Source organism: Pyxicephalus adspersus, chromosome Z (assembly GCF_032062135.1).
Source record: "Pyxicephalus adspersus chromosome Z, UCB_Pads_2.0, whole genome shotgun sequence".
Taxonomy (NCBI): domain Eukaryota; kingdom Metazoa; phylum Chordata; class Amphibia; order Anura; family Pyxicephalidae; genus Pyxicephalus; species Pyxicephalus adspersus.
The window spans coordinates 63552205-63573375 of record NC_092871.1 but is presented as its reverse complement, the minus strand read 5'-3'; the positions used below and the strand labels follow the sequence as shown (position 1 = coordinate 63573375).

The 21171-nt window shown below is 41.4% G+C and overlaps 1 protein-coding gene across 2 annotated transcripts in view; it reads right to left on the bottom strand.

Moving 5' to 3' along the window:
* The window catches only part of TBC1D13 (TBC1 domain family member 13), a 41941-nt gene extending 21856 nt beyond the window's left edge, over positions 1 to 20085 (bottom strand). Inside the window, exons 1-8 of one of the 2 annotated variants that reach the window (XM_072431327.1) lie at positions 20004 to 20085; positions 17097 to 17170; positions 16204 to 16244; positions 16047 to 16108; positions 13924 to 14023; positions 11674 to 11756; positions 10151 to 10310; positions 8912 to 9122 (exon numbers count right to left, since the gene is read on the bottom strand). In XM_072431327.1, coding sequence (XP_072287428.1) covers positions 8912 to 9122; positions 10151 to 10310; positions 11674 to 11756; positions 13924 to 14023; positions 16047 to 16108; positions 16204 to 16244; positions 17097 to 17170; positions 20004 to 20026 — 754 coding nt within the window. In that variant the 5' untranslated portion in view covers positions 20027 to 20085. Of the gene's footprint in view, positions 1 to 8911; positions 9123 to 10150; positions 10311 to 11673; positions 11757 to 13923; positions 14024 to 16046; positions 16109 to 16203; positions 16245 to 17096; positions 17171 to 19683; positions 19926 to 20003 lie in introns of those variants that run through there. The other variant, XM_072431328.1, reaches the window with a different exon arrangement.
* Between the last annotated feature and the right edge of the window lie 1086 nt (positions 20086 to 21171).

The following is a 21171-nucleotide window of genomic DNA, read 5'->3' as shown; positions in this document are numbered from 1 at the left end:
GAAAAATAAGACATCCCCTGAAAATAAGACCCAGGGCATATTTTGGCATTTCAAAAAATATAAGAGAGTGCCTTATAATCGGGGAAACAGGGTATAAAAGATAAAAGGTTTGGGATTAAAAAGTACCATTTCTGTGTTTGCAGATGACACCAAACTATGTAAAAGAATTAATTCCATACAGGATCTCTATAATCTACAAGCAGACCTGGATGTAATGGCATTTAATATAGATAAATGTAGTTATGCACTTGGGGGCTAACAACATGCTTGCTTCATACTGTCTAGGGGGTATTAATTTGGGGGAGTCGGAAATGTAAAAGGATCTAGGGATCCTTTTGGTAGATTTGGTAGATGGTAGATCAAAAACCTATCAACAGCATGCAATGCAAAGCTGCAATATCTAAACTAGTAAAGTTCTTTCTTTTAATAAAAAAGAAAATGACTGCAGAGAGGGAGACATAATCCTGCCCTTATACAAAGCATTGGTCAGACCACATCTGGAATATGCAGTCCAGTTTTGGGCACCAATGCACAAAAAGGACATTGTGGAATTGGAGAGAGTGCAAAGAAGGGCAACTAAATTATAAAAGGAATGGAGGAGCTCTGCTATGAGGAGAGATTAGCTGAACTGAACCTATTCTCCCTTGAGAAGAGGCGTTTAAGGGGGGATATTATCACCCTGTATAAATATATAAACAGTCCATATAGAAAACTCTCTTCCCTATTAGTTACTTTGAGATCATTACAAAGAACAAAAAGGCACTCTGCGTCTGGAGGAAAAGAAGTTTAGGCTCCGGATAAGGAAGGGATTCTTCACTGTAAGGTCTGTGAAAATGTGGAATCGGCTCCCGGAAGTAGTTTCAGCAACTACTACAGATTGCTTTAAAAAAAGGCTGGATGCTTTTCTAGAAGCACAAAATATAACTGGGTATTATCATATAAAGTAAAGATAACAGGGACTGTTGATCCAGGGAACATCTGATTGCCTCATGGAATCAGGAAGGAATTTCTTCCCGTTGAAGCAAATTGTTTTTTTTTTCCTTCCTCTGGACCAACCATGTCTTATAGCGTTTTCCCTAGTGGTTAAACTTGATGGTCTTTTTTCAACCTAACCTACTATGTAACTATGAGTAGCCCCCGGAGAGGGAGGAGACAAGCAATTCCGGACGAACGGCTTTAGAGACACATGGAAAGCACTGGATAGCTTGAGATATGGGGGAAGGCGTAGCCTATAACAGACTGGGTTTACTTTAGCAGAAATGACATAAGGTCCAATGAAATGTGGAACAAACTTCAAAGAAGGCATCTTGCAACGAATAATCCTTGTGGAAAGCCAGATTTTGTCCCCAGGTTGGAGAATAGGCGCTTTACGGCAATGCTGATCAGCAAACTTCTTGTGCCTGAGAGCTGCGTGTTTCAGATGCTCACAAGTAGAAGACCAGATGCGGTTAAAAAGTCTTTCTGCAGGGCACTGAGTGCAGGTAATTCGTCAGAGCAAGGTATAGGAGACAGAAGGCAAGGATGTTTGCTGTAGACTGTAGAACAGGGATTCTTTGGTGCTGGTGCTAACATGGTTATTGTGGGCTAACCAGTCATCTTGGTGGGCAGAAACAAGGGCTCAAAGATATTGCTTCAGGGCCTGATTAACTTTTTCTGTCTGCCCATTAGTCTGGGGGTGATAGGCTGAGGAGACATCTGCAGAGATGTCCAGAGATTTGCAAAAACCTTTCCAAAAGTGAGAGGTAAATTGCACCCCACGATCAGATAGTTTATGCATGGGCATATAGTGAAGCCTAAAAATTTCATGAATGAAAATTGGCACCAAAGCAGCTGCTGACGGTAAAGCAGGAAGGGGTATATAATTGGCCATTTTGAAGAAAACAATCAATGACCACCCAAATGACCTTACAGCCATCAGAAGGAGGATCTGTAAAAAAAATCCATCGACAGGTGACACCAAGGCTTCTAGGGAAAGGGAAGAGGAAGAAGTGGCCCTGCTGGGGCACAGGTAGAAGACTAGGTGTGAGCACAGACAGCACATACCTGGACATAGTTTGTTACATCCTTACGGAGGTTGGGCCACCAGTAGAAACAGGAGAGAAAAATGTAAATTCTGTGAACACCCAGGTGACCAAAAGGTTTAACGTCATGTGCCCAACGTAATATTTTGTTGCGGAGTTAAGGAGGCACCAAGATTTTACCTGGAGGAATAGCATATTCCTGAACCTGAGGTCAAGGCAAGGATTCGGGCTGTTGGGATGATAAATTATGTCTCTGCAGTGGTCTCGGAATCCTGTGGATCGAAGGAGTGGAAGAGTGCATCACCTCGGGAATTAGCAGAAACAGTTTTAAAGGTGATTACAAAATCAAATCAAGAGAGGAACAAAGACCAACAAGCTTGACAGGGGTTGAGGCAATGAACAGACTAAGTATTGGAGGTTTTTGTAGTCTGTGCAGCTAGTGACCTTGTGAGGAGAACCCTCTAAAAGCTTGATGGCGAAGAGTTTTCTGTCTCCGATGGAGCATTTTCTTTTGGCTGGGGAGAATGTCCTTGAAAAAACGCACATTGACATGGAGCTCCGGTGGGGGTCTGGTAGAGAATAGCTCCCACTACAACAAAGGAGGCATCAACCTCAATAGAGAAGGGTTTTGAAACAACTGACCCAACCAGAGCTGGGCCAGAAAAAAAGGCTTGCTTTAAGACATGAAAGGCCTCAGTAGCCTTCAGAGGGCCAATTCTTGGGGTTAGCATCCTTCCAGGTCAGTGCAGTGATGGGAGCTACCAGCGTGGAGTAATTTTTGATGAATTTCCGGTGATAATTGGTGAACCCCAGGAAATGATGGGTAGCCTTAAGGCCGCAGCGTAGTGGCCAGTTGGAGATGGCCGTAACCTATTCGGGATCCATGGAGAGACCCTCCTTGGAAACAATGTAGCCCAAGAAGGGCACCTGTGTGGCATTCAAACAAGCATTTGTTGCCTTAGCATAGAGTTGATTGTCTCTGAGTCATTGTAAAACCAAGCGGACATGTCAATGGGTGGACAGTCAGGAGAGAAGATTAAAACAGGTCACCAAAAACATCATTGACAAATTACTGAAAGACAGTTGGGGAATTACAGAGACTGAAGGGCATCACGAGATATTCATATTGCCGATCTCTGGTGGTAAATTCTGTCTTCCATTCGTCCCAGTCCTTCACCTGGATTAGGTTGTAGGCACCTCAGAGGTCCAATTTGGTGAAGACCTTGGCCCCACTGACAAAGGTCAAAGAGCTCAGGGATAAGAAGCACCAGGTAGCCGTTCTGAATTATGATGGAATTCAGACCACGCTAGTCAAAACGGATGGAGAGAACCATCTTTTTTTGAATGAACAAGAACCCTGCTCCAGCGGGGAAGAGGACTTGCTTATAAATTCCCTTTGCAGATTTTCCTTATAGTATTCACTCATGGCCTTGGCCTCAGGGAGACTGAGGGGGTATACCTTACCTCTGGGAGGTGTGGAGTTTGTTTTGAGGTCAATGGCACAGTCATAGGAGGGGGAGGAAGTTGCTTAGTTTTGCATTTGGATAACACATCTTGGAAGTCCATTTACAAGGAAGGTTAAGGTCTCAGGATGAAGCACCCCTACTGACATTTGCATGGGCAGAGTTTGGAAGCGAATTAGTCCTCAGGACAGAATGGGTCCATTCACCGCAAAGATACGCAGGGGTTGAGGCAAAAGCTCTATAGGCCAGGCAAAATCCTTGACAAGGTGAGCAGTAATTTAATTACCTGCTGCCCCAGAATCGATGAAGGCTTAAGGGAAAGTGTGGATTGATTGTGGTAAAGTTGAATGGTTATGGACAGACACTGAGTGGTGGGGAGAGATGGGTGAGCTAGCATGCCCCCTGAGAACATACTAGGTGCTGCAGTTTCCCAGCTTCTGTGGACAAAGTTCAATAAAATGTCCTTTTTGTCGGCAATAGATGCAGAGGCCTGTAGAGAAGCGCCGGGACCTTTCTTCAGAAGACAGACTTGGACGGCCCAATTGCATTGGTTCTTCCTCAGCAGAAACAGCCGGGACTGGAGGCTCCAGGAAGGCTCCAGTCCCGGCTGTTTCTGGCGAGAAGACCTATCGTGGGCGAGAACTCTCCTGGAAACATTCCTGGAAATGAATATCGATCTGGATCGGCCAGCCAACTCATCTTTGATGCAGTCAGAAAGGCCCTGCTAGAAGGTAGCGTGGAGGATTTTTCCAGAAGAGCTCAGCTGCCAGAGTACGAACTTTAACAGAATAGTGTCCCACAGTGAGCGACCCTTGGCGGAGAAGCAGGAGCGCACTTGGCTGCTGTGGAGGCACGGCTGGTTCATCAGAAACCCTCCTAAAGAAGCTGAGGAAGGCTTCAATACTACAGGTGATCAGATCCTTCCTGTCCCAGAGTGGGAACGCCCACGCCAAGGCATCTCCAGAAAGCAGGGAGATTAAGCTACGCAGTGCTCAACCCAGAAATTTTTTTAAGCCGGGTGGGAAGAAATTGTAGGTGGGTGTCAGCCCCTGTATTGTGATCAAACTATTTAGTAACCACCCAAAAACAGCCGGGTGGGTGCTGAAAAGTGCCGGGTGGTGCAGCCAGCTAAAAGGGCCTGGGGAGAACCCTGCTACGTTTTCCCCGCTCAGTGGGGAAAATTTGTGGCTAAAAAAGCTCAAAGTGGATGTTACACAGGTTGATGAAGCCACGGCAGGACTTGGGATACCCAGAGAATCATTGTGCTGAGGCCTGGGAGGGTATGGACATGGTTCATCATGCTAGGGGAGACAGAGCCACTAGGGGCGCTACAACTTGTACGAATGTGGTGTGAGCCCTAAGAAGGGCCAAGGTGCAGAGTCTAAATGCCAACCAGGTCCTCTACAGAGTCTCTAGTGTTGAGGATGTACTGCTGGTTACCGCAAAGCTGCAGTCCTTGGGCACACCAGGGTGGGCAGAAAGATACACGGTACCAAATCACTAAGCAGAAAAATCGTAAAAGAAAGCCGGGGTCGTGGCAGGCAGCAAGTAAGAGAGGTGAGGTCACAAGCCAGCGGTCAAATACCAAGGATCCAGGAAAAAAAACCCAGTGACACAGGGGCCACTGCAGACTCAGGGAACAGAAGATACACTGGATGCAACAGGAGGCACAGGTGACACATGGATATCCACAGGGTGGAACACTAGAACAGCACAAGAGAATAGGCTGGAAACAACAGACTGGGCAACAAGGGGGTAACACAGGAGCTGGACAGAGGAAACACTCAATCAAGCAACAGGTGTACAGGAACTAGCTCAGAAGCAGGGGCTGGGCCCTAGTGGAGACACGTTGCATGAACACTAAGTACTGTGTCTGAGCTAGCTAAATAGCCAGGGATGATTAAGTGGCTATTCTCTGATTGGCTGGCGGATTGGACAAAAAAGCTTGGTAGCCTTGGCATGCCCAGAGTCAGAACTGCCCACATGCGCAGGAGAGAGATGCCTGTGTTTTAGCCAGGAAGAGGTAATTGTGACAGTGACATCTGCAAAAACAGGTACTTTTGGTACTTTTAATCCCAAACTCTATATCATTTTTAAAGATGTTATACAGTAAAGGTCTCAACACTGAACCCTGGGCTACTCTACTAATAACCTTAGACCACTCAGTGTATGAATCATTAATCACTACTCTCTGGATGTGGTCTTTAAGCCAGTTCTCTATCCATTTACAGATTTGCTTTTCTAAACCTATTGACTCTCACTTGCATATTACCTGGTCTGTGGGGTACTGTGTCAAATGCTATTGCAAAGTCTTATTACACAATAACAACTGCTACTCTATTGTCTACATGTAAATTTGTTTGACAACTTCAGTCTTTCTGAATCCGTGCTAAAATGTATTATACTATTGTACGTGTGTATTTATTACTGTGGTTAACATATATGGCTTCATATTATTGATTTTATGACAAAGGCTGCAGGCTCGTGGAACTCTGAACACAGGCCGCAAGACCTCCCAAAAGCCAGTTACCTGTTTCAAATAACATTCCACAAATTATAACGAGGATACACCTGTCATAGGGACAGCTCTTGGTATCGTTGTAGTATTCTACTAAAGTGAGTGTTAAGGTAGTCAATTAGTCAAAAACATACAGTTATTAGTTTTCAAACAGCGATACACTTGTCAAGCATAGTATTAATGAAGGAAAAAACGAATCTTTAATTTTAATGATAACAATCAACACATGATCATATGCGGACTAGGATCCAGCCATTAAAACATGAAATCTACGTGGCTTGTAAATCAATCAAAATATAACCTGCATAACAATTGAAGTAGAACCTCCCAAAAACAAGTTGCCTATTACAGGTCACATTCCACAATTTGTAACGAGGATATAGCTGACACACAGACAGCCTTTGGTTTTGCTGTAGCATCCTACTAGACTGGAGTGTTGAGGTAGTCGATTAGCAAGTTCTCTGGACAGTACATGCTTTCCAAACTACCTGAGAGAGATCTGAACCTCCTAAATGACAACGGCAGGTTAGCAGTCCTGGGTAGGGCTGTGATAGTTGGGGACCGACGACCAGTGTCAAGCCTCCTTCCGTCTTGCAGGAGACATAGCATTGGTTCTGTCCTGATTAATGGGCTGGGGGCGATTACTGTTCTGAGATCTTGCTTGTCTGGATGAGTAATTTACCACATCCATCAGGATAGCCAACCAGTCTGGGATCTGCATAGGGGCAAATTGCAACAGTTCAAACAGCTGGTAGTTGCGAAGGTGATGATATTTTTTGTCACCAGTAAGTGGAAGGGGTATCCCCATTTTTATGTTGCTTGTGCCATGCGTATAATGTCTAGTAATGGTCGCAAAGTCCGGCACATTCTTAAGGTGTGGCTAGAGAAATCAGGTAATATTGGGATTTGCGCCTAATCAAAAACAAGCAGACTATTCCTCAAAGACTCAAATTCTTTATTTCTGTGGTTTCTGTTTTCATTATCTTCAGCACGCAGGTAGAGTGAGATAAGTTGTCACTGCATGGTGGATGTGGTAGATTCTAGAGCAGTTAGACGGGCCTCAGTTGTGGAAGAGCAGGATTCTAATGGTGCAACCCGAGTGTGTACCACATTTTTTTAGGTGCAACACCCTTTTGTTTAAAAAAAAAAGGGTGCAGCACCTCCTCACAATTCTCCATCTCCTAGGCGATCGAGAATGCGAGCGCAAAACCTCCTGAGATTGGCAAGTTTTTTTCTAACCTACGTCCCCCGATCTTGCACCTGGATCAGGTGACAAAGGAAAAAGGACCCGGAAAAGGAGGCAAAGATGGTGGCGCCCAGCTCGGAGGTGGATACTGGGACGACGCGGGACCCGATGGAAGACTGATCAGCTGCGCTGCTGGATTAAAGGTAAGTTTTTTTTTTTTTTGTTTTGGGCATTTTTCAGTTTACTTCCACTTTAAAGTCATCCCTAGATGGGAGTAGGCAAATTATGGCCTGCCAATAGTAACATAGGAGTAAGCAAGAAAGGGTCTGGGCTGCACCGCTGATCAGGAAGATCTGCTGGGTTCTCTGTTGATGAAGTGGCATGGTCAGATCCCCGCAGATGCAGTAACTCATTTAGACATCATTAGCTCTAGGGGAGGCTGTTGTTGACCTTTAGGTTTTCCTGCGGTGAGACATAGGCAAAAAAAGAGGTAAACAGCCATTAAGAGCTAAATAGCCATTAACAGCGGAGCGCTCTGGTAATGTGCTTGCTCAAGCTGCCATTGCATGACCAGGTCCCCAGGGTAAATAAACTTTTATCACCTGTAAAACCTTGACCACTCCCCCTTATTTAGAAGTTAGAAAGAGGAAAAAAAGCTAACTGACAGAAAAAGAGAAAAGGATTTAGGGAAAACCACAAGAAAAAACAGTCACCCAACAGTCAAATGTCATCACAACACAACTCCCAAATACACAATATCAAAAAATACAACTCCTGTGTTTTCTAACTCCACTTATTCAAGCCATCTTTTTCTTTAGCCAAAAGTCAGCAAGCTCAAGGTAAGTTTTCCTGAACTTATATCACCTGGGAAACCTTGACCACTCTCTCTTATTTAAAGGTCAGAAAGAGGAAAACAAGAATTAGGGTAAAACACAGGAAAAAACAATCGCCCAACAGTCAAATGTCCTTACAACACAACACCAATACACAATATTAAAAAACACAACTCCTGTGTTTTCTAACTCCACTTAAGCCACTTGTTTTCACTAGCCAAGAGTGAGCATAAAAAAGGTTAAACATTCTAAATTTTAATTTTGACAAGGGTAACCTATTGCCCAATACCAAATAGAAGGGATTTTGGTTTTGGGATTTGGTTGCTCTTTCTGTCTTGTGTCATGCGTGTATATGTGGAATAATGGAAATTTAAAGATCGTAATATTTGTATCAACCAGGTTAACCTTTATATATTGTAAGTATTTCTTTCTTTGAAAGCTAAATGCCAGGTAAATACACAATTAAAAGAAGAGGTTTTATCTGTGAGAGGATTTTTATGTCTGACTGGACTGTGAAGGAAAAGCAATAGACTTTAGCAGTAGAAGCAGTTGTACTGAAGCAGTAGACTCTGTGTAGAGTGTCACACCGTTATCTCTTCCTATCAGCATATTACTGGCACTACAGCAAAACTGCTTCTTGTGTTGCTTTTCTCTATCACAGTCAGTGCCTAACTGTACAGGAACAGTAAAAGGCTGATGCTGAACCATAATTACATATTTATACTGCCATCATTAAAAATGAAATCACATTTGATTATCTGTAGATAATTTAAACATAAAATAAAGTGCAGTTGATATCATGGTAACTATTTGTTTAGAATCAAAATAGCAATAACAAAACTGTGTGTCTATCAAACAAAAATGTGATAGAAGGACATGTTTGAACTCACCTTTCCATGCACTGTTCGGGTTGGTGGCGAATGTGTAATAGATTGGACCGACTATCTCATTCATTCCTTGCACATAAGCAATGCCAGGATTCAGCTTAGCATAAATGAAAAGTATGCGTTCTACCACCTCCCAATGGGCCTCACAACCACTAGGCAAAGGCTCCAAGTCGCTCAGTAAATGGGAAGCTGATAGCTTCATAGGAGAACTCACCTGCATAGAACATGGGAGAAAAAGTAATTAGAATTCCTTTTCCATGTAAGCCCATAAAATTCCATTCTTCATTTTACCTTATCATACTGAGCTAGTACATGTGTTAGTTGTACATCATAGGCTTAATCCAATGTAATTTCCTACATTTTGCAAACTGAAATGTTCTGTAATTATAGAAACTGCTCCCAACTAGCACTCCAATTGTTTCCAAATACAATAAATAGGAAAAGTGGCACATACAGTACCTGCTCTCAACCAGCTGTCCGAGCTCTCAGAAAATACAATGATCAACTACTATTCCAAGCTGGGTAATGTGGGCTGAATGAAGAGATATAATATGACAATAGAAAATGGGCAATTTTAATTTGTGTCATTCTTCTCTCCTCCTCCTGGTTCCCTCCTGGCCACTTTATCAACAGCACAGCCGCTCAAGAGGATAATAATCTCTCCAGACAATGAAGAAGCAGATGGCTAGAATCAGTGGAAAGAGGGAAGGGATGGCAACTGATATTACATTCAAGAGGGTGATGCCCAACAGCAGACACGGAACAGTCATCCCTTGACACTCTGGAATGAAAGGCAAATTAGATCTGACAAGGAGAACCTGCAGTCAGGTTGAATTGAAGTGGCTGTAAAACCCATTGTCAAACACTCAAGATTTACCACAATAATGTAACTTTTTAAAATATTTTATTATGTGCACTTCCTGACAACACTGTTCCTGTTTTTAACTAAAATAATATTTTGTAGGCATTTTCCACAGGTCAACAATGATGTGCAGTTGACACAGGTGATCATCAGCACCAAGCTACAACAAATACATGCCCATTAGTTAATATACACAGGGATTTAGTAAACTAAATGTCATACATGTCATCAAGCAGGAATGTAAATCATATTTACTGACACGGAGATGATATAGTGAAGCAAAGATTCTCTTGTGAAAACTTTCACATACTGATGATAAATATTACAATATGAGTTTAGTAACCCAGCTTTTTGGTATACTGGTCTGAACACATTCTTACGTTAGTAAGGCCACTCCTGTTCCTTGCCACAGTTTGAGACTTCAGCGTGGTCTGTTCCACACGTTTCCTCAGGGTCTCATACTCATTCTCTGGATCCATGATAAGCTGGCAGGGGTATTCCGTGGGGTTCAGGAAAAATGAGAAGTCAGGACATAGTCTCCTGTGTGATTACAAAAACATAGGATCATTTTGTGGACAGATGGACACTACAAAAAAAGTTTAAGATATGATTTTTGTGAGAGTGGTAATTAGAACAGATGCAAGCAATACATACTTTAAGCCATAGTGTCTGTATAAGGTGACCCCCTGACCCATCAATACTTGCCAAGACCTGGCAGCACTCCCCACCCCTGTGAGCAAAAAGAACCAATAACCTCCTTCCATATGACAGTGCTAACAGCCAATTGATATGTTTTGGTACTATCACATGACAGAGGGATCAACATCATGTAAATACTAGCCAATAGGTAGAGAGACTGAGATGTACCAAAAGGGAAAGTCTAGTTTTGTACAAATAGTATACGATTGGCAAACCTATATCACGATTTTGAAACATTAACAGGATTAAAAAACACACACACAGGCCCACCCTTAAAAATCAAAGTGCTGGGTACAGTATTATCATAAAAACCATACCATAGTAAGGTTGGCTTGTTAAGGAACATTCCAGTACCTAACACGATTGGTAAATATGTGAAAGGCATCAGATTTGTAATTAACGAAGGTGAAATTTTTTGTTCTCTACTTTTGCTACCTTTTATTTTTTATTCTTTTTTTATCTTAACTTTTAATGCATTGCTTCACTTTATTAGCGATCAGTTTTGTTATACCCCAATGCCCTTATCTTTAACAGATTTAGTACTTTCTGCAGTTGATTTGTTTTCAAATGCAAATCAGGCTGTCGTGTGACAGCTGTGAACTAAGATGTGCTCATGGCAGGTTCATTGAGTAAAGTTCAGGTATGTGATTTCTCCTCCGTGCTCACTGCCAGCCAACCAAAAGAGATTATATAATTTTTTTAACACAGGGACAAAGAGGTCACTTATATTACTAGGCCAAGTGTTGATGAACAAAATGTGAGAGCACGGTTTCTCACACATTGCTACCAGCAGCAATTTGTTTGCAGAGAACCTCCATGTTTCCCTGCAGTATGTTTAAAATGTCTGTTCTAGGGCTGGTTTTACTGGGAATCTGCCCAAGCAGGATGGGGCAGATTCCCAATACCAGATCCCACATCTGGAGGCCCTAATACCAATTTAGCACACCTGGGGCTAAGCAGCAGTAGCTGTGAATGTGTGAGTCAGTTACTCTGGGTCCTGCCTGAAGGGAGAAGTGTTGGTTTTGGAAACAAGCCAGAACAATTTATTGCTAGGTGGGCTATTCTTTTGGTGTAAAGGACACTTGTGTTAATGACACCACCCCTGAGAGGGAAGACTGTTTGATTTGTTTGATAATAAGAAAGAAATATCTTCTGCTTGATAAAAAGGAAAATATGTGGACCAAAGAGCCGCCATTTCATTTACCTGACATCCTTATCTATCTGTAGGAGCACCTCATTATCTTTGAAGTATATGTTCCACTGACTGTCTGGGTTGGGATTGAGAGGCTGAAAAAGACAAAAGTTAATTAGGCTTTTTATCAATGAAAGATGTTCATAAGGTACCGCCTGCGCAACTCTCAGCGTTACAAAATAGCTATCCTTTTATGTGGCAGGAGCACTCCTTAAATTACTTGGGCACTCAGATCACAGCTATATATATTCAACTGTACAGTCATAACTTCCCCCCATTGTTCCAGGAACTATATAAATACTTGAACAAATGGAAGGGACACTCATTGTTGCTCTTGGGGCGAATTGTGTCAGTGAAGATGATGCTTTTACCCAAGCTCCTATATTTGTTTGAAACCCTCCAGGTTCGATTCCTTTCCTGACCCTGAGAAAGTTGCAGGCTGGCTTTTTGAACTTTATCTGGGCTCGTGAACGTCACAGATTCTTTAAATCGGTGGTTTGCACGCCTAAGGAACTTGGAAGTCTGGGGGCTCCAGACCTGGTTAAGTACTATGTGGCGACACACCTTCATCACTTGCCTTCCTGGCCTATGCTAGTCTCCCCCAGTATATGTCGGAAGTTGGAGGAAGGTTGGGTTTCCCCACTCCATCCCAATGTGATGCTTTGGAGCTTCTCCTGGTTAATACCCAAGAGGGATTTGTTGTCCCCGATAGCTTTTATGAGGAATATATGGAGAACATACAAATCTAAATATGGTCTCTCCTCTCGTGGCTCTGTGCTTACATCCATTATACAAACCCCTTTGATACCTGACAGTTTAGCTAGAAATATGTGGCAGCCCTGGAGAGAAAGAGAGCTTTTCCATCTCCGAAATATATTACACCCAGTGGAAAAAAGACTGCTTTTGTTCCCGGAACTGCAGGAAAAGTTTTACTGAAATAACTCCCTTTAAGAGAATTTGTTTTGGAGGTCCGTACTCCAAGGGCCTTATTTTCTCTATTTATCGCCTTCTTCATGAGTCAGCAAGGGAGGTGTCTGGCAAATTTGCATACATGGATATTTTGGGCTATACCTTGGAGAGGGATACGTAGTCCACTCTATGGGAGGCAGCAAACAAAAGCTCAATATGTACACTTTATCTTTACAAGATTTTGTTCCGATGGTATCACACGCCGGATGTGTTGCACCGATTGTTTCCAGCTGTGGATCCTGCCTGTTGGCGCTGTGGGTTACACCATGGGAATCTTGAACATATTTTTTGGTTTTGTCCCATTGTCCAGGGCTACTGGGAGAGAGTCAATGAGCTAATTGGGGAGGTGACTCAACAAAGATTTCCCCTTGACCTGCTCCACCACCTTCTGGGATTGCCCCTTAGGGGTCTCCCTAAACCCCCCTCTAAGTTTATCACACATACTCTGGTAGCAGCCCGCACTTTAATTTCCACCAAGTGGAAATCCAGACTGCCTCCCTCTTTAGAGGATTTGTATATTCGCATCTAGGAAATACGCCTGATGGAGTACCTTACTGCTCTCCTTCGGAACAGGGTTGCAAAATTTGAACAGGTGTGGGAACTCTGGGACGCCTAATACACCAGTCTACAGGTTTATTATTTCACTGTTTCTGTGTATCTGTGAGCTCCCCACTTACCCTTGTTTGTCTTCCCCACTCCTTTCCCCTCCCCCCATCTACCTTATTATTATGTTTACGACCTTCTAATCTTTTTCTTTTTTATTGTTCGTGCATCTTTACCACGGATTGTGCTTAAAAAACGGTACTGCACTGCCGCCCTATTACTGTTATCTATACAAGAGATTTATGTAACATTATCTGATGTACCTATCATCCTGTATGCTGTGTTTATGTTATGTTTCCTATAAATGCTTTGTTTTTTTTAGTGCTCTTTTTTTTTCTCTTACCTCTGTATTTGAAAAATGTTCAATAAAAACTCAGTTTCAAAAAAAAAAAAAAAAAATGTTAATAAGATGTCATGTAATCATAATTTTAGTCACTTGAGTGAGCAAGATGTCCATCCTCAATGCCTTCATTCTATATACATTGTAAGGATTTTAGGTTTGTCCAGAGCGCTATATAAATCCTGTTTATTAATAATAATAATAATAATAATAATAATCACTCACATAGACAAATATATATAGAGATAATGAAGAGGTCAAGCAGTGGTCCCTATTTAACCATTTCAGTATTCACAGTGCTGACACTCAATGTGTATCAATCCTACCATGCACAAACAACCTGCACTTACATGGTCTTCCAAAGTGACATCTTCCCTGGACAAGCCATGGTTGGCCTTGGGAATTCCAGGTTGGATAATCATCTCCTTCAAGAAGTGTGCGTAGGTTTCCCTGCAAAAATAGACAATGTTTATACATGAAAGTCTAGAAACAATTGCGAAATTAGGAAGCATGATAAGGATACAGGGATCCATAACCTTTGAGACATTCATTGACCCTATATTTATTATGCTGCATTGCTGCAAAAAGTGGAAATGCATCAGAACATGCTGTGTTAATTTTTGGGGTAAGTGCCTACAATCTTGTCCCTACAAAGATCTAGCACTAGGTATGTGTTTACTGTTAGGACTAGCTATGGTAGGTAGGCGTTTATTGAAAAGTGTAGCCAACCGCCAACCATCCTCCAAAAGTCAGATGGTCCAACAACCAGAGTGCTATTATATTCCTCAATAAAAGTTAAAGGTTTACTTTGGTACCCATTATCACTACAATATCTAGAAAAGTAAACTGGATTCTTTTGCATGTTGAACCTTTGGAAATGGATTTTGCCTTCAAAGTCTGACCGACACATGCACCGACGCCACTGGGAAAACCCGGAGATCATCTCTGTGTTCGCCGGCTGAAGATCGAAGAGGAAGGAAGTGTCCCCAGAACCTGCAGGGACCAGCAGAATAACGGGGGACGTCCACAAAGCAAGGTAAGTTTTGTTTAAGGTTTAGGCATAGGTAAAAGTTCAGATGCTTGTTTAGACAGACTTAGGTTACATATTAAATCGTTGAGCTCTTCCTGGGAGAACTGCTGGTTTGATAACACTTCCTTCATGTTCACTTCCACTGCTAACTCCTGGAATACACTCCAAACCCTGTATATCCTCCATGTCAGATACAGGAAAATCAGGGAATGTACTGAACACCAGCACCATGGTAATGGGAACATCAGCACCATGCGGCACAGGTCGTCTTGCTGATTCTAAATCATGGTACTTACTCCCACTTGTTTTTCTTGTAACAATTAAAACTTTTTACATTCATACCACAAAAATAACAATCATTTTGATGATTTTTGGGCTCTCGTTATACCATAGGTACACCAAACTTCAAACTTTACGTCAGTGGAAAACTGAAGACACTATACACAAGTTTTGCATACCAAGTTTTGCCCAATACTTCTCTTGGTCCCCCAGTTTAATACCAAAATATGCAAGATATGCTTGTTTCACAAATTCTGTAATGTTTCTTCTCTGTGTTTGCTGAGAATATTCACCACAAATGTAGCAAAATACATTAGGGTAATTTAAACAATTTCTTCTTGAAGAACATTTCTGTAAAAAAAAAAGAAATTATGAATAAAAAGAAGGCAATCGAAAGTTTCATGAAAATAATGCTACATTTAATATATAAAATGCAAAACATAGGTGTAAATAAACATTGATTATAATATGCTGTGTTAATATTCGTTATTGGAAAAATCGTAACTGATGTCATTTCTGGATTCAGCAGACCTAAAATACACTAAATATATTAAATACATTTTTTTTCCTTGAGCTGTGTAATCAGCCAAAATGCTGTTGTTTTATGAGAATCATTCATTCATAAAAACATAAATGTAGTATTTTTCCCTCACTTCTTGTTCTGGGTGGACAAGTGACTTTAAGCAGAACTAAATTTGTTAGTGGGTGGAAAGCTTCTGCCAAAATCAGCAAGTCTTGGATCTGTCATCGTTGCATCTGAGGAAGGCACCATCTTTGCCACCAGCTCCATGGCAGACTTCTGTGAAGGTGGGTGATCCTCTTCAACTATTGGATGGCGACTGATAATGTAACTCCTGCACATGCGCAGGAGTTACATTCTGCTCAGCAGCTGGCTCTGTGGGCACTGCTGAGTTCTACACTACACGGCACATACACTGTACAGTGCAGAGAAGTCACGAGGAGTAAAGGCTTTGTTTTTATCAAAGACAATACATGTGTATTTTTGTCAATTGGTACTAGCTCCTGAGTTTTTATTTCTAAGTTTAGGTCCGCTTGAAACAGGACTAAGAAATTCCCCAGGGAATCATAGGGCATTTTTTGGTCCAATGGCAAGTTAGCAGCACTAAAAGCTATTGTTCCTATAAACCAAGACTGTTCTCTCACCTTTGTTTCTGCAGCACAGACTCCCATAATAAGCGTTCTGTGGGGAGATAGTTCAGCAGGATCTGCAGTTAAAAAAAAGATTTAGAATACTTTCAGTAGTGATATATTGTGAATGTCCTGGACTGAGATATTATCATTATTTACAAAAGGTACAGACCTTCCAACAGAGACATCGAATGCCGCCTTCAAAAGGTATTCCTGCCAAAGAGGAAATGTCAATTATTTCCAAAAAAAGTAAAGCTAAGAAAATAACACATCTCCATGCTAGAAATTCTACAACCAGTGATTGCTCCCAGAAGTGTCTTAGGCATGGCTATATTCATGGGATTTTTCAAGCAATTTTGACTTACTCAGCTTCTGATTGCAAAATCAACTGAATTGACAATGACAAATTTTCAAAATCAGTCACATATTGTGAGTTGCCATCAGGAGAACATGAAAGGAACATCTTCCAATGGGGGCATTTCTCTGGGAGATAATGCTCTAAGAGGGGATTTTTTTCTCACTTTCCATGCTGTGCCTGTGACAGGAAATAAAAGTAAATCTGCCTAACATAAGACAAAGAAAAAAATTAACAGGGGTTTTACCCATTCCACGCTCTATACAAAACTATGTGTTTGGGCCTTTTATTAAATACTACAAAGCAATGCTAAAGGTATTATTTGTGGGTCAACCAGCATAAAGCCATACCAGATCTATACTGTTTTCAACAATACTATGTGGTTTTGGTTTCCCCTCTTTGACATAAGAAAGCTTGTATGACTATATCGCTTGTGTTTAGGGGGAAAAACTGGCCAATAGGCCATCAGGAGACAATCTCATTGATCATGCAGTGCTCTCCATTTACCATTCTGTCCTTGACCACCTTAAGGTATTTGCATATTTTATCCATCAAGTTTTTTAAACAGTTATTTATCCCCTACGTAAATCTAACTTAAGTAAATGTGAAAACACAGAGAGTTTACCAGCACTCTGGAAAAAAAACAAAGACTTAAAGAACAAGACAAAGTCCAGCAGTCTATGAATCCAGGCAGGACAAGATGCCTTTACCGTTAAAGCAAAGTTCTCTCAACACAGGCAGCTTGATGTGCGGTTCACTGAGAACGCTCTGGAACTCTGCAATTCTGCAAACAAGACAAAAATGTCATTTGATCAGTACACATTCACATCTGTACACAGTAAAATATTCCTATTTCATAATATCCGATCAGGTACGTTATTCTGTTTCCCCTTAAATACATTTTATATAGATATAAAACACCTGAGTGCCAACAAATACACAATATAGTCAGATAAATTACATTATTTGTCATTGTGCTACAAGCCCAGCTGAGATGTACAAGAATACCCACATTTCCTACAATAAAGACTAAATCATGTTTTGGTGTTTATAAGAGAACCTTTTGGAATCCCTTCTTTAATATAAATCTTAATAAAATTAAATATTAGTATTATTTCTTCAATATATATGTAGAATGAAATAATAACCATGTGTGTTGTTTTAAAAAACCTTGTTCCTGTGTATAAATTGAAATAGGTATATTGGGTGCAGCCATATTTGCTGTTAATATTTGTAGTCTTTGCTTCCTGCATTTAACAACATAATTTTTTGCTTGTTCTCTCAATGCAAGTCTAGGACTCATCTCAACATAAATATCACCCAATATATCTCCCCTTAGCAGCTGCTGACAGTACATCACCAAGAGCCCCCTCTACTGACTTCTCCACAAACCTCAAGGTTTACTACAAAATTATGAAACAGAAATTTTGTAAAAATGTAAAAACAATATCTCTTTGAGAGCCTCTTTAAACTTGTGTTTAATGTAATGTGTTAAAGCAGTCCAAAAATTTAAATGGGGTGCCAACATTGCTCACAACAAACTGCAAGGCATCAAGTTAAGTAGTCATACTTATTAAGCAAATATGGCTACCCACATGTACATACATTATTAAAAAACATACTTAAACAGTAGTTTTAATTGATTTCAAAATACATTTATAAGTAAAATTTACGCCAAGATCTGGACAGGGGTAGATGAACCAGAAGACTAATGACGCCATCTCCAACTAATTGGGAACTTGTGCCCTTGTAAAGCCACCAGTCTGAGCACTGTTGCAAAGGTTCTGCAAAAGACTCAAATGTAGGCACTAACAATGCTTGTATTTGTAAAATAGAATTCAAGATGTATTTTTGAATACACAGCGGCATGATCTGTGTTATCTGTTTGTAGGGGACTGCCTTTTTCTATCTGCTTGCTGAGTTGTAACTTTGTAAATTGCAAATAAAGTAGGTAAAGTGTCTCCTGCCCCTTATAGTGGCCTTAGAAACCCCATCAGAGATCACTTAGGAAATGCAGGAAGTACAGGGACAGGGATGATAACATGTGCTCAGCCAGTGTAGGTGCTTGCATCCCTTCCAGAACACACTGACTGCTGTGTCTGTGTGTAGTGCAGTACTATATCATTCCCCTCTGTATTAATGGGGTATATGTGATATCTGTTATCAGAGATCACTTTGCGAAATCTCTACTGTCAGTGTATCAGCTACATACTCAAATATATTTTTGCTCTGCCCTTTCAGTTATCTTTGCTGATCTGCACTCTCTGTCTAGTTACATCTAGCATAGGTTATAGGCATCTGATGGCCCATAGGTAGCAGAGGTCTGGTTGCATTGGCAGATTAGTGTGATTGCTAGGGTCTAAGTGGTAGTGCAGATAGATTGTTCCTGAACTCCAGAGACTTTGCTGCATCCCTGCAATCCAGGATTACAGCATACACACATACACCAGGTATATCTGTGCACAATTCTCCTCAGGACTCTGATGTGTGCTTGATATGTGTACTCATTGATGTTTATGGATTGTCAATATTGTTATTACTGTTTTGCGGTATAAAGCTTACAAATACTCCAACCTGTGTGTTCATTTAGCTGCAAAGGTTGTATGCTGGGTGTAGTGGTTCCTCAGGTGATGTTTTATATTACAGTTATTATTTCTGGTTAATGTCCCAGGAAGGGAGCCTCTCTGCTAACAGAGACCCTGTCCTGGGTGGAGGCACTGCCAACCGTTATTAGTATCCTCACTCTTCCACATAGCGAAGGCCCAGGATCCTCTCTGTTATCTACAGGTTAGCGCCATAGCCTGGTTTGTGAGGGTCATTTACATGACACCCCCCCCCATAACAGGGCTACATGTTATATCTGCCTGGAGTTCAGGGGTAAGTGTGCATAGTGTTTTTTAGCATTTCCATCCATTGTTGTAGCTCTCTGTTTTGGCACAAGTGACACATTAAACACCAAAAAGCGCAGGCATTCCAAACCATAATTCCTTTGAGACCTAAGGTTCCTCCAGAGGATGCTGGGGATTTCCTAAACTTTAGCTGATTAACCACCCATCTGATGGTGAGCCCATAGTGTCTTGACTGATGCCATCTGGCCAGTAGCATGACATCAAAGCTATTTTTAGCTAACTTTGCAGTGACCACTAATGTACAAATTATACAAAAAAGCATCTGATTAGGCACAACTTTGCATGTTTCAGAACATCACAATTCAAAATTTTGGGGGGTCGGAAAGTAACATTTAGAATCACTCCGCAGCCACCCAGACATGACCGCTGGATAAATATTTGTAATTACCGCTCGGCCATTCAACGTGACGCCCGTCATGTTGTAATCCGCATTAGATGTAGATGATCTGCCATGGGAATTATCAGGAATGGGGTTAAATAAGGGGCACATACAAATACAATCATCTTATCCATACATGACATGTGATCAGCCTCCAGCACTGGTATGCGATAACAGGGATGGGTATACACTGACAATCAGACACTTCCAGCTCTAGCAGCGACGTTCACAAGGAGATCACCGAACGCTGAAGCCCTGCCTGCCCCATACACCAGTCCTGGTGTCCCCCTGATTGCCCTACACATCATCCCCGGTGGCCTCAGTCTTACTTGCTCTTGTGCAGACTCGACATTATGACTTCCGCTGGTTTCCTAGATGCTGGGGGAGGGCAGAGACATTCCGGCAGGAAGCAGTAAGCCTTCCAGTGTTACACGTCAGACATCATCTCCTCCTACCCGGGGGATGCGCTGCCGGCATATGGCCGCGGCTGCCTAGAGATGGAGAAAGGGAATCTGAGCACTGCTGTCATCATATGTGTATTATTGTCATCATATGTGTATGTATGTCATGTGTACATGACATGTCTGGATCAGAAAAATGTAATTTTATGTGCCCTTCAATAATCCTACTCCTGATCTTTCCCATGGCAGGTCATCTACATCCAATGCTGATTGTGTACTGCTGTCATCAAAGGTATACTATTGTTATCATATGTGTACTGCTGTCATCATTTGTGTATTATTGTCATCATATGTATAGTATTTTAATCATATGCATATTACTGTCATCATGCGTGTATTACTGTCATCATATATGTATGTCTGTCATGTGTACATATGTATGGATCAGATGAATGTACTTTTATGTGCCCCTTCAATAATCCTACCCCGATCATTCCCAATGCAGCTCATCATATGTGTACTGCTGTCATCATATGTATACTGCTGTCATCATATACGTATTACTGTCATCATGCGTGTATTACTGTCATCTTCATGTGTGTATTATTGTCATTATGTGTATTGTTGTCATATGTGTACTGCTGTCATCATGTATGTGCTGCTGTCATCCTGTGCATATTGCTGTCTTCATATATGAATTGTTGTCAACATGTGTGTACTGCTGTAATCTCATGATGACACAATACAGTATACAGTTCCCCATCACAAAATCCAGACACCCCATAGGATTTGTTGCTTCCCTTGTGGGTACTGCTATCATCATATGTGCACTGCTGTCTTCACATGAGTATTACTGTTTTAATGTGTGTACTGCTGTTGTTATATTTTGTATGTAATGCTGTCATCATGTGTGTATTAATTTCATCACATGATTACAGCAGTACATCCTTTGTGTTTTGTACTGCTGCCATCATGTATGCACTGTGGTCATCATATAAGTACTGCTGTGATACTAATGTATACTGTATTAATGTCATCACATGTGTACTGATATTTGTGTACTACTTTCTTCCTATGAAGACCGCACTGCACAATG